Below are 18796 nucleotides of genomic sequence, written 5' to 3'. Positions count from 1 at the left end.
AAACTTATCAGATTGCACTCACATTTTCAAATTGGTATTGAACATGTCTGCATACAGAGTGATCCACTGTGTGGTTCCTGTAAGATCTGGGGCCCTAGATGGTCCACTGTCAGCCACAATCAACCAAGGACTGCACTCTGAGTCCTTGGCTCTGGATCTTACAGGGACCATGCTCGATACCAATTTGAAAATGTGAGTGCAATCTGAGTTTTTAATCTTTATTATAATAATGTGGTATCACACTAGAGCCATTGTGTACTCTCTCTCTCTTTGTATGTTTTTCATTTGTCCTGCTGGAAAGAGACTCAGCCTGGAGGGGTTTTCTGCCTTCCTGGGCCATCTACAGTAGCTGGAGTATGCAGGGGGTTTGTCACGTGGTTCCAGCTCAGGAGGAGCTGGGGGAGAAGGGGGGGCACTGCTGAAGTTGAAGATGCAGTCTGGAGTAAAGTCTGCTGAGGATCTGGCTGGGAGACTCACAATACAAGGTCAGGTCTGGGAAACATCCAGGAGAAACTGTTGCTCTTTGTCTTTTTTTGTGAGATACTGTTCCAGATTCGCTGGCTTGGGGGTGTTTCTGGAGTGGGATCCTCTTGAAGCTGTACATCCATATCCTTTTATGTTAGAGGTTTACCCTGAAGAGGTAAATCCCTGTTATAGAGTATCTCCAGTTAAAGCAGTGTTTCTCAATTCCAGTCCTCATGGACCCCCAACAGGTCATGTTTTCAGGATTTCCATTATTTTGCACAGGTGATTTGATCAGTTTCACTGCCTTAGTAATTACCACAGCTGTTTCATCTGAGGGAAATCCTGAAAACATGACCTGTTGGGGGTCCATGAGGACTGGAGTTGAGAAACACTGAGTTAAAGTTAGACTAGTGCTGGAAAATCCCAAGGTTCATCCTATTCCCCATCCAAGTTTTTAAAACAATAAACCAAAAAAAGATACTTCTGCCTGGTTATTGAGCGTAGAAGCAGCCAGTAGGCTACTTAGAAACATTTTAATTGTGTAAGCTAGGGCATAACCGTAGCAGAGAGGGCATGACTTCAGCAATGAGGTCTAGGTAGAAACCATGGTGCCCCTTTCTACAACTGTGTACTTACATTATATTCTATAACAGCAAGAAATCTGCTTTTGTCTGCTTTACATCACGATTTTATATTTTTTTTTACCATGTTTGAGCTTATAGTAAGCTCATTAGGCATACTGACAAAGTAATATTATATGTTATGTTATATAATATTATATGATTATATTATATATCATATAATATTAATAATTAGTTGCTCAAGGAAGGATTAGGTTTCTTGAAGGCTAATAGGTGATATAAGGGCCCCTTTATATTTTATATCAGGGCCCTGCAGCTTTTAGTTACACCTCTGCTATTCAGTTGTTTTTTTATTCCTATTTTTACCCACAAGAGGTTCTTAAATTATTAAATAGTATAGCTAAAGGTTGATGGGATGTGTTTTAAAAATGTATGTGCTTGCCAAGTGTAAGGCTTCCAAATGTAAATCAGTTTTATATAAGGCAAAGTGTTTAGGTTGTTTTACAGGTACATACTGCTTTCTGGTGAAAAAAGAGTGAGGAGTGACAAAGATGGTAGAATAAATAGTACTTGTATATGATTATGGACAAATTTTAGAAGAATGTGAAAATAGAAGTTGTAGTAGGTTAAATGGAAACAGTAATTATGGCACGTGTTTAAGAAAGCTCCATCAATCTTCCATCGGTAGTAGACTTCTGAGTACTGGAGAAACGTAGATGAATCTGTTTAGCTTTAGTGTAAGTGATGTCACAGATAATGGAGCACAATGGAACCAGGACTGAAAGAATATCAGCTATTACAGGTGGATGCAAGCTGTGTCTTGAACAGGATTTTTTCCTAAGATACGTTCTTTTTAAAGTGTACCCGAAGCCATATTAGTTAGCTAATATTTTCCTAGTATGGCCACCAGCTGTGCTACTCCAGATCCTCAAATTCCAAGATACCCCGATGTGCAAACTGCATCTAGATTGAGAATCTGGCCACAACACCTACCACCTTCTTTATCTTACTACTGAACCATCACAGTAATAGGCTACTTTGCTAGCCAATGGTAAGATGAAGGAGTTGAGGCCAGTCTTTTGAAAGAAAGATGGTTGAAATTTACATACAGAGATTTGTGGCTCTTATGATGCCTAAAAGCATAGCTGAGCATATTTGCAGCAACCTGGATGTGCTTAAAATGGCATACTAAAAACATTTTAGCTACTTTTTAATGACTTAAGTTTTCATTCAAGTGAATATTTAGAGTTGATTGGTCAGTACGCTCATTTTGTAGCAGTAATATAGATCATGATGCAAATTTCAGTACCCAGCTAGATTCCAACTCCATAATTTTGATATTTAAAACACCCCAGACTTTTGACCTTCTCCACCTTGCTGGTTCCTTTTTTCAATAACCAGAGATGAAGATCAAACAGCTACTTGAAAAAACCCAACTGTAGAAGAGTGCTAAAAACTAGTCAGCACCTGTTGCATAAGTTCAACTCTAACACTATTCTTCAATACTCTGTGGCCACCAAAGCAAGCTCCATTAAAATTTAAAGGGTAGCTAGACTTTACAATAGAAGGACAATTCCATGAAAACCTGTCATATTGCCAACTTTGCCCAGTGTCATACATACATGTAGACTTTTTACAACAGTGGTAGCTCACAGTGTTGTCATCCAAAACTAAGTGTAAAGTCAACTTTTTTAGTATTATTATTATTAGGTAGGAAAGATTTAGAAACTCTGCCAATTTATTACATACTGTATGTCTACGCCCCCTCTGGGTACATTTAGCCTCTCTATTTATCCTGGTGATAATTATCACCAAGACAGAAAGTGATGGGAAATCCTCAATTTGTACATTTAGTCTCTCTATTTATCCTGGTGATAATTATCACCAAGACAGAAAGTGATGGGAAATCCTCAATTTGTACAGTTGTCACCAGAGATGCATGCAGGAATGTCCTAAAGGCACCTCTTCTCTGGTGACCACTGTCTAAGAAGGGAATATCTCTTTATTTTGTAAAGGCTTCTTCCCCTTTCCTGTTGTGTCTCCTGGACAGGAGGAAAAGGAGTTCTCCGAAACAGAACACAGACAGCAAAAATGTAACTGACATCGGTTTTTACACTTTTCTATCTGAAACATAAATAAAGTTTTGGCTATAGATAAATTTTAAAATCTAATATTAAAACCCCTTTGTCTCATAGTAGAAATAGAAACTTTAGTAAATCTTGCACTCTGCCAGTCTAATATAACAAAACAGAACAAAGAGAGAAAATGAATTGCAAATTGTATAGCATAGCAAGGTCATTAGATAGCAACCAAACAGGTTTCCATGTACAGATATAAAATTACTGAACTATTAATTATGATTGGTTGCCATTAGTTACTGTACTTTTGTTCTTTTCCTTAGTGAATAAGCTAGTACATGTATTGTAGCTACAAAGAACTTGTGACTAGCTGTGCTTTGTCTTTCAGACCCAAGCTACAATTTCAATTGTGCTGCAAAAAGAAAATAATTTTAATTTATTTTAGTGGGTTTTTTTCCATAAATGAAACATTTCACAAAACAACGGAAAATATTTCTAAAGAAACCTCAATACCCAGTGTTGAAAATAAATTATACAATAGACATCTGTGCTTTAATATTGTCTCTGCTTGGTAGTATTTTTTTTTGGCAACTACTTTTAAAATAATAAAAAAAAATTAATGTGATATGATTCTCCTGTGTCCTTTTACAAAATACACAATTGAAGATCTATACGTGCTCTTCAATAGTCTTCACAATTTCGCAGTCATTTTCTTGTGCTTTCCAAACTGCATTACTGATCATGGGAGGGCATTGAACACGTTTGTATTCAATGCATTATAGCTTCATTTTAACAGCACATGTATGCTGTAACCCTTAGCTAACATAATATTTGTTCAAGTGCACATTAAATAAAAGCTAGATAGTGATTGGCTAGTATGGTTTACAGCAAAAATGTGCATTTTCAGCTTCATTGTATCCCCACAGGTAAATCACATACATTTAATTTATTTTTTGTCTTTGTCTTATTTTTATTTGAATAAAAGTGTAATTTTTCAATATATTAATAATATTGACATTCTGATTTTTTGTTTTCAAAAAATAAGCTTTTCTTCTATTTTCTCCTATAATGGCCAAGACACTTTTTTTAAATAAAGAAATTATTATTTTTTTACATTACAAATGTGTGGGGTATGAGTGATTTACCTGTATCACCATTCCAAAGAATGTACCGTGCCATTATAGAAACTAGAACTTTTTTTTTTCTTTTTTTTTTTTTTGGCAAAATGGTAAATATTTTCTGTACACTGACAAGTCTTTAATTTCCCCTCTAATTTTTATTTTGTGACGATCCCATGTGCCCATTTTAACCTTCTAGTTCTTCTTTTTCCCACTGAAAGTCTTGTCCTGTCATTTGGTAGAACATAGCATTGAAAGGTTTGTAAAATTTCCTCAAGCGCTGGATGACATCAGGGTCAATTTTGGGATGAGTCCGACCCTTGGATTTTCCCAAGCACCTGGGAGCTCCTGTATCTTCCGGCTTCTTCAGGCATGGGAAGCCTTTGGTTTTATTAAAATAAAAATGTTTATCTGTGATAATCCGTTGTAGACCCAAAAAGTCTTGGACTTTGGCCAGCTCTTCTGCTGGGTTAGTGATGAGACGTTCTCCACTGACAAAAAGTATCTGGGAAAGGGGAAAGTATTGCATCCAGCTTTCTAGATGCAAAGCATAGATGCCTATTCGCAGTGCACTCCAAGAAGCATCAATCAATCCCAGGGTCCTGTTTTTGAAGGCAAGGACCTCAAATGTAGGAATTTCCGGTTTCTTGGAAAGAGTCTGAGTATAATCAGATATGGCACGGGTAACTGGATTTCTGACCACCACAATAAGTTTAGTGTCTTTGGCCATTGAGTGGATCCGCTGTGGAGCCTCATTGGTGACAAAATAACTGGGTGTCTTCTCCATCGTAATCTGCCCTTCTATCGTTCTGGGCATCAGATCTCTGTATAAAAAAAACCACATAAATATATATTAACAATAAAAAATACCTATGCACAATATTTCAGCTTTTACTTATCATTTTTCTAGTCAATGATATAGCTAGGAGGTTAAGATATGGAAGAATTAAATGTCATTTTCATGTCCAAAGATGTTGAATAATATATAAAACAAGTTACAACAGGCAAAGAAAAGGAAAACACCAGTGCTACTTTATTTGTCCAGCTTAAAGCAGATTTAAAGCAGACAGTCACACTTCAAACAACTTTCCTCCTCTCGATCCTCCTTAATCACTTAGGCTAATGATATTGGTGCCCCAGTGCCTCATGGGATATGTGACATGCATGTCCCAGGAGGCACTGGGAGCACTAACATCAATCCATTCATTAAAGGTGGATGAAATTGGGTCTAGTGGTGTGTCATCGGTAGGCTGTGCTTGAACCCAGAAGAGCTGACATTCTCCCAATGACATCACAGGGGAATATGGGTGTGTAGAGCCCAAGTGACGGCTGCAGGGAAGAAGAACTCAGCAGGACAATGCCGGATTTGCTGGGTGGGTACATATCTGACAACCCAGCTGTACAACCCAGCATCAGGTAAGCATGGAAAACACATTAATGGGGAGGTGAAGTTCCTCTTTAATCACGTATGCTTTGCTGCCAGGATAACATCTGACTTTATATCCAACTCTCTTATTACCTAACCTCTCAGTGCTGCCATGATAACATGAAAACCAGACGACTGCACCCAGGAATTACATTTTTTTTTTAGGACACTTCCACAGTATAATAAACTCACTGATCCAATTTCATCTTTAAAGCTTTATCTTTCAGAGTTACCGCTTCGTTACAATGTTTGCCCAGACTCTCAGATGAGAGTGTGACAATTTATTTGGGAACAATGGACAGGATAATCTGTCTGTTAAATGATGTATAAGGGATATGGTGTTTTTGGTAGAACAGATAAGGAAAGTTAAAAGAAATGCTGATGCAGAACAGAGATACATTGCAAATGTCCTAATATGGATGCCATATGCCAGACATGCAACTGAGAGGCCATCTGTTTCTACATAAAAAGTAGCTCTTAACAAAAACAATTTTATCAGCTAAAGTATAGCAGAACATTTCATAACTTGCACCAAACAAATTGCTAGATGAGATACTTTAACAATGGCATGTCCCTTTTAAGCAGACTATAACAAAACATTTCCATAATGTGAATTAATGGCCAATATCAGCTATTACAGCTTTGAAAGCTTTTAGGTTTTGAGTAGAGATGACAAATGCTGATAAGAAGGGCAAAAAAGAACACCTGTTCACACTTGGGTGTAATTGTCTATTTCCAATAGAGCAGTGGTTGACTTCAATCTTTCTCAATTGTTCACCTTTTGTGACCACAAATGAGAAGAATCATTTTATTTGTAACCTAGCATGATACAGTCCATATGGTTTTAAAAACTAATATTACACCATGGCAAACTCTTGAGTGTTTTACCCATAATTCTGGACAAATCCCAGCAAGAATGAGACTTCACTTGATGGGGATCAAGAGACCTGTAAAGCTGTCCCATCATTCGTTGGTAATATATAAGCTGCCGACAGTCATCAGCTGAACTTTCATAAATTCACGAGTAGCCAGACATGCTGTTTACGAGATGGCTAGAGAACCCAAATAGATCAAGGTCTAAAAGACCCAGGAGAGCCTTGCAAATGACCAATGTTTAATATCAAACTTGTAATAGTTTTACAGATATGATTATGGTCATTCTGAAAGCATTTTTATGTATGCGCTTGTAAAGAATCATGCCATTTCCAGAGCAGGAACGGTGCATGAGTACTTTATTTAATGTTCTCTCTGAGTAGAATGGTCACAAAGGCAGGCTGTAGAGAATGAATGACCCAAACATCATTTATGTTTCACCTCTTCTTGTGTCATCCTATGATATATCTGTATGAAATCATACCAGTCCTACAATTGTCTGCAATTTCTGAACATTTGTTCTGCAGGGATGACTGAATGACTGACAGCTCTCAAGTCTGAGAATTGTCAAGTGAAAAGGAAAAATCTAATGTAGTCTTACTGAATGTTTTAGTGATTGTGACTAGGTACTGTACTGTATCCATACATAGATGCATGAACACTTGCCTTTTTCGTCTTAAAAAAAAGGAAATATAATTAAGGGTTGGACTTTGGCCAGGATGGAAAAAACAATAGTGTTTAGCCAATGTATCATATTTTTCCTATGATCCTGTTAAACTTACTTTAACCACTTGCCCGCCTGAGGATTTACCCCCCTTAATGACCAGGCCTATTTTTGCTACTCGGCGCTGCTCTAATTCAACTGATAATTGCGCGGTCATGCAACGCTGCACCCAAACAAAATTTACGTCCTTTTTTTCACACAAATAGAGCTTTCTTTCGGTGGTATTTGATCACCTGTGCGCTTTTTATTTTTCACGCAATAAAGAAAAAAAGACCAAAAATTTTGAAGAAAAACAATATTTTTTACTTTCAGCTATAAAAAATATATAGTAAACTCAAAGTTGGTTATAAATTTAGGCCAAAATGTATTCTGCTACATGTTTTTGGTAAAAAAAATCCCAATAAGTGTATATTGATTGCTTTTTGTGAACGTTATAGCGTCTACAAACTATGGTATAGATACTGCAATTTACGCCATTTTTTTGCTATACAGCACTGCGCTAGTTTAACGGACAATTGCGCGGTCATGCAATACTGTACATAAATGAAATTTATGTCCTTTTTGTTACACAAATAGAGCTTTCTTTTGGTGGTATTTGATCGCCTGTTTTTTTTTGTTTTTTTTTGCGCTATAAAAAAAAAGGCTGACAATTTTGAGAAAAAAAAACAATATTTTGTACTTTTTGCTATAAAACATGTCCAGTAAAAAAAAAATGTAAAAATCAAATTTTGTCATAAATTTCAGCCAAAATGCATTCTGCGACATGTCTTTGCTAAAACAAAACCCTACGTGTAAATTAATTGGTTTTAAGTGAACGTTATGGCGTTTACAAATGGCGGGAAAGATACTCAGATTTTTTATTTTTTTTATACGAATAATGTCAGTGATCAGCGACTTATGGCGGCGATCAGTGACCTATGGCGGTGATCAGCGACTTATGGCAGGACTGCGGGACTGCGGTGGACATTCTGACACTGGGGGGGAACCGACTTAGGGTCACTGACATCCCCAGTGACACCAATACAGTGATCAGTGCAAAAAAAAAAACATTGACACTGTACTAATGGCCCTGGGGAGGAAGGGGTTAAGTATATTATTCACTGAAAGGGTTAACTGTGTGAGGGGAGTGTTTTACTTGGGGGCGGGGGGGTGTACTGCAGGGAGACACGCTGATCGGGACAGAGAAACTCTTTTCTCCTGGTCAGCTTGTCAGGAACTGTGAGGGAACTGACAGAAAGCACAGCTACTGCAGCCCTGCTCTCTGTCACTGATTGCCGCTAATCGCCGGGACACAGCTGACAATAACCGGTTGTGACCCGGCGACTGACACCCGTGGCTGAGATCGGCGGTGAAGGTAGGGCGGCGGTGCGCCTCGTGCGTGCCCCCTACCTGTTATGAAACAGCACGTTTTAAAACGTGCTTTTGCCCAGCCATGCTGCCCTGCCACCATTTTTATACAGTGGCTGGGCGGCTAGTGGTTAATCCTCATTCTGTGGTCTTCTGTCATGCCAATTCCAGTGAAGTTAATCGGTCAACTGCAGCCACTCTGTATGCACCCAGTTGGTCTTATTCTTATATGTAGCTGACTCATTCAGTATTATATGGCTAGATATGACATTTAGGGTCTGTAACACTGTTCTATGCATATTCCAGTGCAAAGTGGTGCCATTTTATGCATCGATACCAGTTGTGTTGCATAGGCATGTTCATTCTATATGGGCCTAAAAAACGTTTAGCAGATCCTAACTTGGCTTAGAATATTGTCACAATATTTAAATGAGCTTATCAAAGATGTCTACATGTCTACTGGTGATGTGAAAAATAGGCGATGAAATAATTAGAAAGTGTTAGAAAGTCTGTAGTTAGCTACAGACTTGGCTTTTCTGCTTTACCGTAACAAGGAAACAGGAAACTCTATTCAGAGAAAAGTCATAGCCAGGGGCGGACTGACAACTCATGGGGCCCCCGGGCAATAGGGGATCATGGGGCCCCTGTGTCCTTGCCCAAACTCAAAAAAGCCTATGAAAAAGGTACCAGGGACATCTCATGGGGCCCCCTACTGACCCCGGGCCCTTGGGCAGTGCCGAGTTTCCAAATGGTCAGTCTGCCCCTGGTCATAGCGTATGCCATAGATGCAGCTACAAACTTATAGACACTGTCATCTATTGATTGAACAATATATCTCTACTGTATGCTGATATAGTTGTTGCACAACACACATGAACACTTTATTCCAACAGAAAGTTACTCCCGATGTCACCACAGTGTATATGCATAGTCCTACTGAGCTTATTGTTAAACATAGCCCTGAATTTGTATTTTTTAAATGCAGCTGTTGAAGTAGCTCACCCTCATTTGATCTTCTATACAGCAATATTCAGACTGGGAGAGGGTGAGTTCAAACAGAATGAACAGATGCAGAGTGAGCAGAGTGTTGACTTCATAATTCTGAAGCTACTCTGCCACTGTCTAATTAGTAGGCTGGGATCAGGGAGATGAGGCCACTTTTTACTCTGTATACAGAGGAAGTAGTATTATCCATCTGGCTCTGCTGGGTGATGGGCTTATATAAAACTTATAACTGAATAGACAGGAATACAAATCCTATTGCAAATTAAATAGCTCCCGTGTATATATTTCATCTGTGTAGCTAGATGCTTACCTGGAGTTCAACTTTACAGAAGCCCTGAGAAAAACACAGAGGTTCTCATTGTTGACCTTCTTCTTCCGAATGCTAGTTGCCTGCCCATCACGCTTACCTTCTTATTTTGTTTATTATTTATTTGTTTTAATACAGTAAATTGACTCAGAATAGACATGAAGATAAGAACTTTTCTGATCTGCATACTTGTTGCATCAGTAAATTCAGAAATTGTTAACACTCAAGATACCAGCCAGGCAACTAGCATTACAAGAAGGTCAACAAAAATAACCCTTGTATTTGTCTCATAATAGGTTTAATTTAAAATGTATCTTATGCCAAAAACCAGGGGCGGACTGACCTCGGGCATCGCCCGAGGGCCCGGGGTCAGTAGGGGGCCCCATGAGATTCCCCTGGTACCTTTTTCATTTGGGCAAGGACACAGGGGCCCCATGATCCCCCTATTGCCCGGGGGCCCCATGAGTTGTCAGTCCACCCCTGCACAGGAGGACAATTGGGGGACAGTGAGTACATTTTCAAAATATTGCAGGAATTACCAAGAACATGAAGGATTCACCACTCAACCCAAACGTTCTTTCTCCAAAAAAGGTTTATGGAAAATTTAGCAGATACTCATTGTGTGACAAAGATATACCAACTTCTAGTATCAGCTGATTTCTCCGTACACATTTTTTGGAGAAAGTACTGAACCAGGAGCTTCCACTGTGCAATAAATTGAAAATGTTCACTCTCACTAATGTGGCTTTTTCATAGGCTTTTTTGAGTTTGGGCAAGGACACAGGGGCCCCATGATCCCCTATTGCCTGGAGGCCCCATGAGTTGTCAGTCCTCCCCTGGCCATAACCATGTTAGTTTTGGAGAGAATAGGAAAGTATTTGAGCCACTGTTGGGTTTTATTGCTTTCTGTCTACCCACTTTATTCCTCCTGGTGACCATCATATCTGGGGCTGAAAGTGAGAGGACATCCAAAATTTTGTATTGCCACGGGAGAGGATATTTGTTGAGGTGACTAGTATCTAAGAAGGGAATTTTTCCCACTTTTGAGATATTTCCTCTCAATTTCTCTTGTATCTACAGGACAGGAAGTAATGCAGAGACTCCCCAATGGGACACAGTTTTAAAAAACACAGGTTTTGGCTTTCCATACTCTATTCAAAATGAAAAAAGGGTTGGCTTTAGATATACTAGTGTACATGTAGTAATGTGTTCTATGCTCATTCAGGAGTTAACTGATAACGTTTAACCAATTCTATGGTATGCATACTATATATAACTTTCAACCAATGGTTTGCGTGTTAAAACTGTTCCTTTTAATATAGAAATGCGTATTCCTTTCTGAGAACAGCACACACAAAGAGTAATTTGGTTATCCTGAGAATGCCAGTTCATTAAAACTTCGCTGATCATATATTACTTTCAGCTCTAAGTAGCTCTTAATAAAAGATAGAATATTTAACACAAATAAAGTGCTATATATCATCTAAAAATAAAAACTCTAAGATACAGCGCATAGATGTGAACCAAACACGTAAAAATAATTGGGATTTCGACTTGAAATTCATATCAGGCACTAAAATAGACAAGTGTGAACAGCTCTGTAGCATGCTTGTGTGAAACATAAATTAAGACAGCTCACTGAATTCATATTAAACACACAAAGACATATTTCCAACATTTCTTGTGCTTCTTAAATTTCCATGCACCAGAAAATAATCTCTGTTCTAGAATGTTCCTCTGCCATTATCCATACACACGAAGAAATGGGGCATTCTTGTATTGCTATGTAATCTATAGAGTTGTATGTGGCACTGAAAGCGATACACACTTTCTTCTTGTATTTGCATTAGAAACACAAATTGCATGTGCCTTGGGAAATGTTGGTACTCGCTCTCATATGTTGTCCTGACCTTGTAAAACCAATAAGAAAATTGAAGCAGAAAAGCACATACAAGTGTATGTGAAAATGCTTGAAATATTATGTGCCAAAAAAGGGCATTACTCCATGTATATTGGTATGAAAGAGCCTTAACTGGGACATGGGATAGTCTGTTGGCATGCCACCACTTCCATTGATGGGTGTAAACTACAGCTACCACATAGAGCAATGCACCACATCTCCAAATATTAATGCAAGGATACATTTCTAAGCAGGTTGTCTAATGTAAGTATCTAGTTATGGCTGTCCGAGCCAGAGGAAGGGGTTAATGCAATCTCTCACTCTTTCTAGGCTCTGTTTCTTTCCCTATGCTGTAACTAAAAGGGGGAAGGGCTCTGAATTCAGGGAGCTGCTGCATGGGAAGAAGGCACAGACAAGCCACTGCATGAAATTTCCAACAGTTTCCCAGAGAGCCACAAGTGAGTCTCTGGAGGAGTCTTCTGCCAAATTCGGCTTGGGGAACTGCATAATTCCAACATTTGAAAGGGTCTGCTGGAACTTGTAGTCTGCTCTGAAGAACACTGACTCATAAGGACACCATCGTCATGGACTCCTGCCATTTTGGACTTACCACCTATGGACTATACCTATGTAGTTATTCTGGGGCAGCCACAGTTAGGATTAGTTAGTGAAAAAACTATTGCCTGTAAAACTGTTATGCTGAGTTTTATCAGTAAAGCCTTTTGAACCATTATCCTGCCTGATCTTAATTCATTCTAAAGGGGTGAATTAAAGCAACCGGCACAATACGCATGGACACTTGAAGCTGGTCATTTAAATAACAGTCAGTCTCTTCAAGAGTCAACATGGTTTGGAAGAGAAGAAAGTGGTTGTCAAGCATAATTTGAGGCTAGTATCCAGTACAAGCAGCTTGTCAAGAAGCGTGGTACCTGTGCTAGGTGAGGTATCCTCTGGTAGCAGGGGGGTTGCTTCTGGGGGTCCCAACCCAGCAGTCTGTCTCCCATAGCAATGGGAACAGATCAGAATTACATAAGCCCTTGGATTAGCCACCAGGTATGGAAGAGTAAGAGGAACTAAATGCGGTTCGCTCTATGTGCACGGAGGAAACCCTTTCTGTTACTGGGAGTGAGGTAACAGAGGTACAATGGATGGGTGGAGTGGGCATAGGCTCAGTATGTCCCTTCTCAATGCAACAATTACAGCTAAGGTGTGCACAATGTTCAGCCCACCTCTAGATTGGAAGACCGCCTTAAGGTTGAAAGTCCCTGCTTTGTCCCTGTGCATTGATGAGTGCAACACTGCAAAGGGACCCCATGTGCAGGGTGAGTGACCCCGCCAACAGTGCCTATCATAGCCCCAAAGAACTTTATAACCCCCCTCCTTGCCCTCATATTTATTACAATATTGAATGATTGTAACCAAAAACACTTCCATCAATGGTCATATCAGCTAGAATTTGCCAGTTTGTGTTTACCTACTGTGATTGAGGTAATCCTACTAGGTCTGTATTTATCGATTTATTTAAAATAATTGACATTTGACTAATTAGTGATGGCTTCCTATTGATCCATACTGTCTGCCAATCAGAAACTGATATTGATCATTCACATGTACTTGAGCTGGATTTTTTGATGCCATACTAGATTCAGCAAAGGTTTGGAAGAAAGCTGCCTACTGGAAACTGAAAATACTGTATATATTGATAGATGTACTAAATAATTTTTTGTGTCTCAGAGGGATTTAACTCCACTTCCTGTTCTGCAGACAATATTGGATAACTTTCCAATGTGAGGGATGATCTCTCTTAGAGAGTTGTCACAGTAAACAAGCACCCCTATTGTAACATTCTCCTCTATTTCTGTTTTGGCGACAACTAAATATTTGCATTTACCCTCACTTTCATTACTGGTGACTTTGATGATCAGGACAATTAGAGAAAGTGGATCTCCCTAACCTTTCACCACTATATCCAAATCTAACAAAAAAGGTTTGCCTTAAAGCGAAGTTCCACTCGACCTATAAACAAAAACTGTAGCTGCTGACTATTAAAAAACAGCCACTTACCTGTCCCTCGGTCCCGTGGTGTGTCCCCTGCAGCTCGTTTCACCGGCCGTCCTGGATTCCAGGAGGCTGGCATCTTCAGTGTGGGCACCCAGCTGTGATAGCTTGCGGCTTCACAGCCAGGTACCCACTAAGCATGCGCGAGTAGCGCTGCGCTTCGTGAATGGTCCTGTACTCTTCTGGGACCTGTCACGTGTTCCCAAAAGACTACAGGGAGGGAGAACACCTTCTGTTTCCGATCGCCGTGGCGATTGGACCGGAAGTGGGAGCGGGTACCTGTCAAATTCAGGTACCCGCTCTCCCGCTCCCCAAAAGGTGCCAATCCTTAATGGGGAGCAGTCCTTAAAGTGGAACTTCCCCTTTTGGGTGGAGCTCCACATTAACTTATATTTTAGGGTCAATATTTGGACTGCCTATTCTATAAAATCTAACCGGCTTCTCTTTGAGAGTGGTCGGGGAGGGGGGGAGTTAGACTCCATATTTAATGTATGATCCACATTTACATTTTTGCTCTATGTACTTTTATTTGTAAATGTTAAAGACAATGTGGATGCTTCAGCCAACTATAAGGTACATTCTTACTGTGTTTTTATAAACCTTCAAGCACAACAACATGAATTATCACTTGCAGTTTAAAATCTCAGGTGAACCCCATTAGGATAAAACAAACAAAATGTCAGGGTCTGGATCTGAACCTGGGACCTCTGCAGTGTCTGGCTATAGCTCTTCTCCCTATGCTCCAGCTGCCTGTCCAATCCCTTAGACAACCTCATATCTTGTTTCTAGTGAACCTTGGACTCTTTGCTTCTACCATGAGCTTCCTGATTTAAGCCATGTCTCTGCACTTCTTGTTTGTCAGATTATTGTGCTCTGTCCAGCTAATGTCTTGCTCCTTTGCATGCCTACAGCTGTCCTTATCTTCACTTCCACCTGTCTTGACCTTTGGCTTGTTTCACGACTATGCTTCTGCTTGATTCCAACCTGCAACTACTTGTTACCAACCTTTGGCTTGTTTACTGACTATGCTTCTGCTTGATCCCTACCTGCTACATCTGTTACCAGACCCTGGCTTGCTTACCTCCTGGTGGCTACGATCCTGAGGACTGTAACCTGGCGCTAGCATGCAGCAAAACTCATCTTCACTATCAGGGATTCTGGTGAAGACTGGTTAGTGCTTTGCCTATGCCTTGGGTGAGCTGCTCATATACTTATTATGCTGGTCGGAGGGAACCTCTCTACTACTATAGCTACTGGACTCCAAGTCTGAACCCCTGACCATGACACAGAAAATCTCCATGATACTATGTTTTTCTTTACTATTTATAGGCTGCAATTGTAACTGCACTACTGGCTATACCCATGCATGTGCAAGGAAAATTAAAAATCACATTTTTGCTTGCACATGATTGGATGATGGAAGTTAGCAGAGCTTCGCTCCATTCACTAAGGGAAAATGCCCTCACAAAATGAAAATTCCAAAGCAAAGTGAAAAGTCAATTTTATTTAGTGAAACAACTCTATAATATCAGATTTTTATTTGTACATTTTTCAGTTGTTTATGAAAGGTTCACTTTAAAGAACTCCAGTCAATTACATGTAAACAGTCTTTATTTTCATGTTTATTTTCCAGAAAGCTGAAATCGGACTTGCAGTAGAAGTGGCCTCTCTATACACTGAAATAATTTGGGGTAGATGGTATGAGTTTAAAACGTCAAAAAAATACTTAGAAGTGAAAGGTCCCCCTGTAGCAGAACCAGAGAATTTAAATGGTTAAAGAGATCTATATACATGACTAGATCAATAGGAGGGGAAAGAGAGGATAAGACAAAATTGGATAGGGGTGTTTTGGGGAGGGAATGGGGATAAAGTGTACGTCTATGACAGTGGTGGGCAACCTTTTTTTTCAACTGAGCCAAATCTCGCCAAAACCATGATTGAAATTTATTTTGAGAGCCACATTTTTAAAACTGAAAATACATCTCCCATATAGTAATTCATCCCCCATAGTAATTCATCCCCCATATAGTAATTCATCCCCCATAGTGTAATTCATCCCCCATAGTAATTCATCCCCCATAGTAATTCATCCCCCATATAGTAATTCATCCCCCATATAGTAATTCATCCCCCATAGTAATTCATCCCCCATATAGTAATTCATCCCCCATAGCAATTCATCCCCCGTATAGTATTTCATCCCTCGTATAGTATTTCATCCCCCGTATAGTATTTCATCCCCCGTATAGTATTTCATCCCCCATATAGTATTTCATCCCCCATATAGTATTTCATCCCTCATATAGTATTTCATCCCTCATATAGTATTTCATCCCCCATATAGTAATTCATCCCTCATATAGTATTTCATCCCTCATATAGTATTTCATCCCCCCATATAGTATTTCATCCCTCATATAGTATTTCATCCCCCCATATAGTATTTCATCCCTCATATAGTATTTCATCCCCCCATATAGTATTTCATCCCTCATATAGTAATTCATCCCTCATATAGTATTTCATCCCCCCATATAGTATTTCATCCCTCATATAGTAATTCATCCCTCATATAGTATTTCATCCCCCCATATAGTATTTCATCCCCCCATATAGTATTTCATCCCTCATATAGTAATTCATCCCTCATATAGTAATTCATCCCTCATATAGTATTTCATCCCCCCATATAGTATTTCATCCCCCCATATAGTATTTCATCCCTCATATAGTAATTCATCCCTCATATAGTATTTCATCCCTCATATAGTATTTCATCCCTCATATAGTATTTCATCCCCCATATAGTAATTCATCCCCCATATAGTAATTCATCCCTCATATAGTATTTCATCCCTCATATAGTAATTCATCCCTCATATAGTAATTCATCCCTCATATAGTATTTCATCCCCCCATATAGTATTTCATCCCCCCATATAGTATTTCATCCCCCCATATAGTATTTCATCCCCCCATATAGTATTTCATCCCTCATAAAGTAATTCATCCCTCATATAGTATTTCATCCCCCACAGTACTATTCCCCCCCCCCCTTCTAGTAAGCCAAGTCCCCCGTGTCAATTCACTTACCTTTTGCGTTCCTCTCGCTGTCTTCCCGCGCCGTTCGGGTCTTCAGGGCGGACTGTGAGAGGAGCCTAGCTCCCCTCCCCTCACGTTCGGCACGCTGCCCCGCCTACACACATCCTGACAGCCACATCCGCAGGCCGGATTAAAAGGTCCGCGCGGACTTTTGGGGCTGCCAACCGAGAGGAGGCAGGGGAGCGGCCGACCGAGAGGAGGGAGGGGAGCAGGCGTCCGGCACACAGAAGAGCCGCATTAGACTGGGTAAAGAGCCGCATGTGGCTCGCGAGCCGCGGCTTGCCGACCACTGGTCTATGATGTAATGAGATATTATGGCTGTTTTGTAATGTATTGTTTCTTAAAAAAAAATTTCATTAAAGATATAAAAAGGAAAAAAAAAAGAAATGAAAAAAAAAAAGAAAAAAAAAGTCTGATACCTACAGTAGATAAGCTTACAGGAAGGAGAGAGTATTAGATGGTTATACTCTCTTCTGAACCAAAGTGCAGGGAGGAGGTGGGGCTGTGGAGGCGGGGCAGTGGCACAAAGCTTGTAAAACTGCAGCCTCTGAAAACTTACATTAATATGCCATGCAATAATATACAGTAGCACATCAGGGGATGGGTAGATCTGAAGACCAAAGATGTGAAATTACAAATCTTTTGGCTGGTAAAACCATTCTTATGTCTTTTGGTTCTGTGAGATGGGGAAACAGCTCTCATTGTTTGAACACTGTTTGTGTGCAGTAAATTATTGTGTGGAGTAAATTAAATGTTCTGGAGTGACATTCTGCGGTTTAGCTATAAGATGCCACTGTTTTCCTAACACAGCCTCAAACTGCATAGATATTTCTATATTCATGAAGAAGGAGAGAGACAGCAGCCATGTTTAGAGGATGGTGAATGCAGGAGCCATGTGAGCAGAGAATCTGATGGCATCCAGGCGTGAGAGCATCCCTCAGTAACCAGAGCTGCAGCTAGGTGAAGCTGATCATGTCCAAGACCCTGATCCTGTCCAGAGAAAGGAAGATTGCTGCCAGGAATGCTGATGAGAGCAGAGGAACAAAGCAACATACACTGCGACACCGCATGCTTGTTGGAGAGACATTTGTTCTGTTCAGAGTCACCAGCGGATGAAAAGCAAACATGGGTCGGTAAGATCGTGTCCAGGCTTATAGTTAGTTAGGGTCTCTGTTTGTGTCAGGCCACAAGTGTTATTACTGATCATTGAAAGGACTCCATAACTTAAAGTGACATTTCACATTGGAGAGCTGATAACATCCCACCAACTCAAGCCAGACTGGCGTTTTGCTCAGAAGGAATACTCAGGCACGTGCTACAGGACCAGTTATGGGAGGGGGAATACTGTAGATTTGTGTAAGATTGTAAGCTGTTGTGCTGCACTGCAGGCTAGCCCATACCGTACACCCATACACTGATTCCTGCTCTTTTAGGGTAATAACAGGTAAGGTGTGGCTACTTAGTTGTGCCCGCCAGTAGGTAAATTACTACACCTTCCACCTTCATCCATCAGGAGGCGCCGTGCTGTGCAGCACAAGGGTCTCAGCCTTTGGGCTGGGTGTATGTAGATTTATTGTATGTTTCCAGCATTTGTGGTTGTGTTTATTTGCCACATCTAAGTAAAATTCTGTTGTGGCAAAAGTTGGTGTTGGGGTTGCTTTCCTCATTTGTGACTTCACTGTATCCTGGGGAGCCAACCCTGGTACACGGCTTACAGTTCTGTAGTTAGCTGTTTAGGTGACATTGCCCTTTAATTTCAATATGGCTTATAGAAATATATCTTCCCAACAGTCCCTGCCATATAAGTATCTT

General features: G+C 40.0%; 1 protein-coding gene across 1 annotated transcript in view; it reads right to left on the bottom strand.

Moving 5' to 3' along the window:
• Positions 1–3531: 3531 nt before the first annotated feature.
• LOC149473149 (uncharacterized) overlaps positions 3532–18796 on the bottom strand; it is a 345480-nt gene continuing 330215 nt past the window's right edge. Inside the window, exon 2 of the mRNA XM_089682806.1 lies at positions 3532–5066. Within this exon, the coding sequence (XP_089538932.1) occupies positions 4430–5066 (637 nt within the window). The 3' untranslated portion in view covers positions 3532–4429. The remainder of the gene's footprint in view (positions 5067–18796) is intronic.

The sequence above is a fragment of the Staurois parvus genome, unplaced genomic scaffold (genome assembly GCF_062004578.1).
Source record: "Staurois parvus isolate SC_StPar_1 unplaced genomic scaffold, SC_StPar_1.0 ptg000018l, whole genome shotgun sequence".
NCBI lineage: Eukaryota > Metazoa > Chordata > Amphibia > Anura > Ranidae > Staurois > Staurois parvus.
Note: the sequence above shows the minus strand (reverse complement) of the source record. Positions and strands in the feature narration are given on the sequence as shown.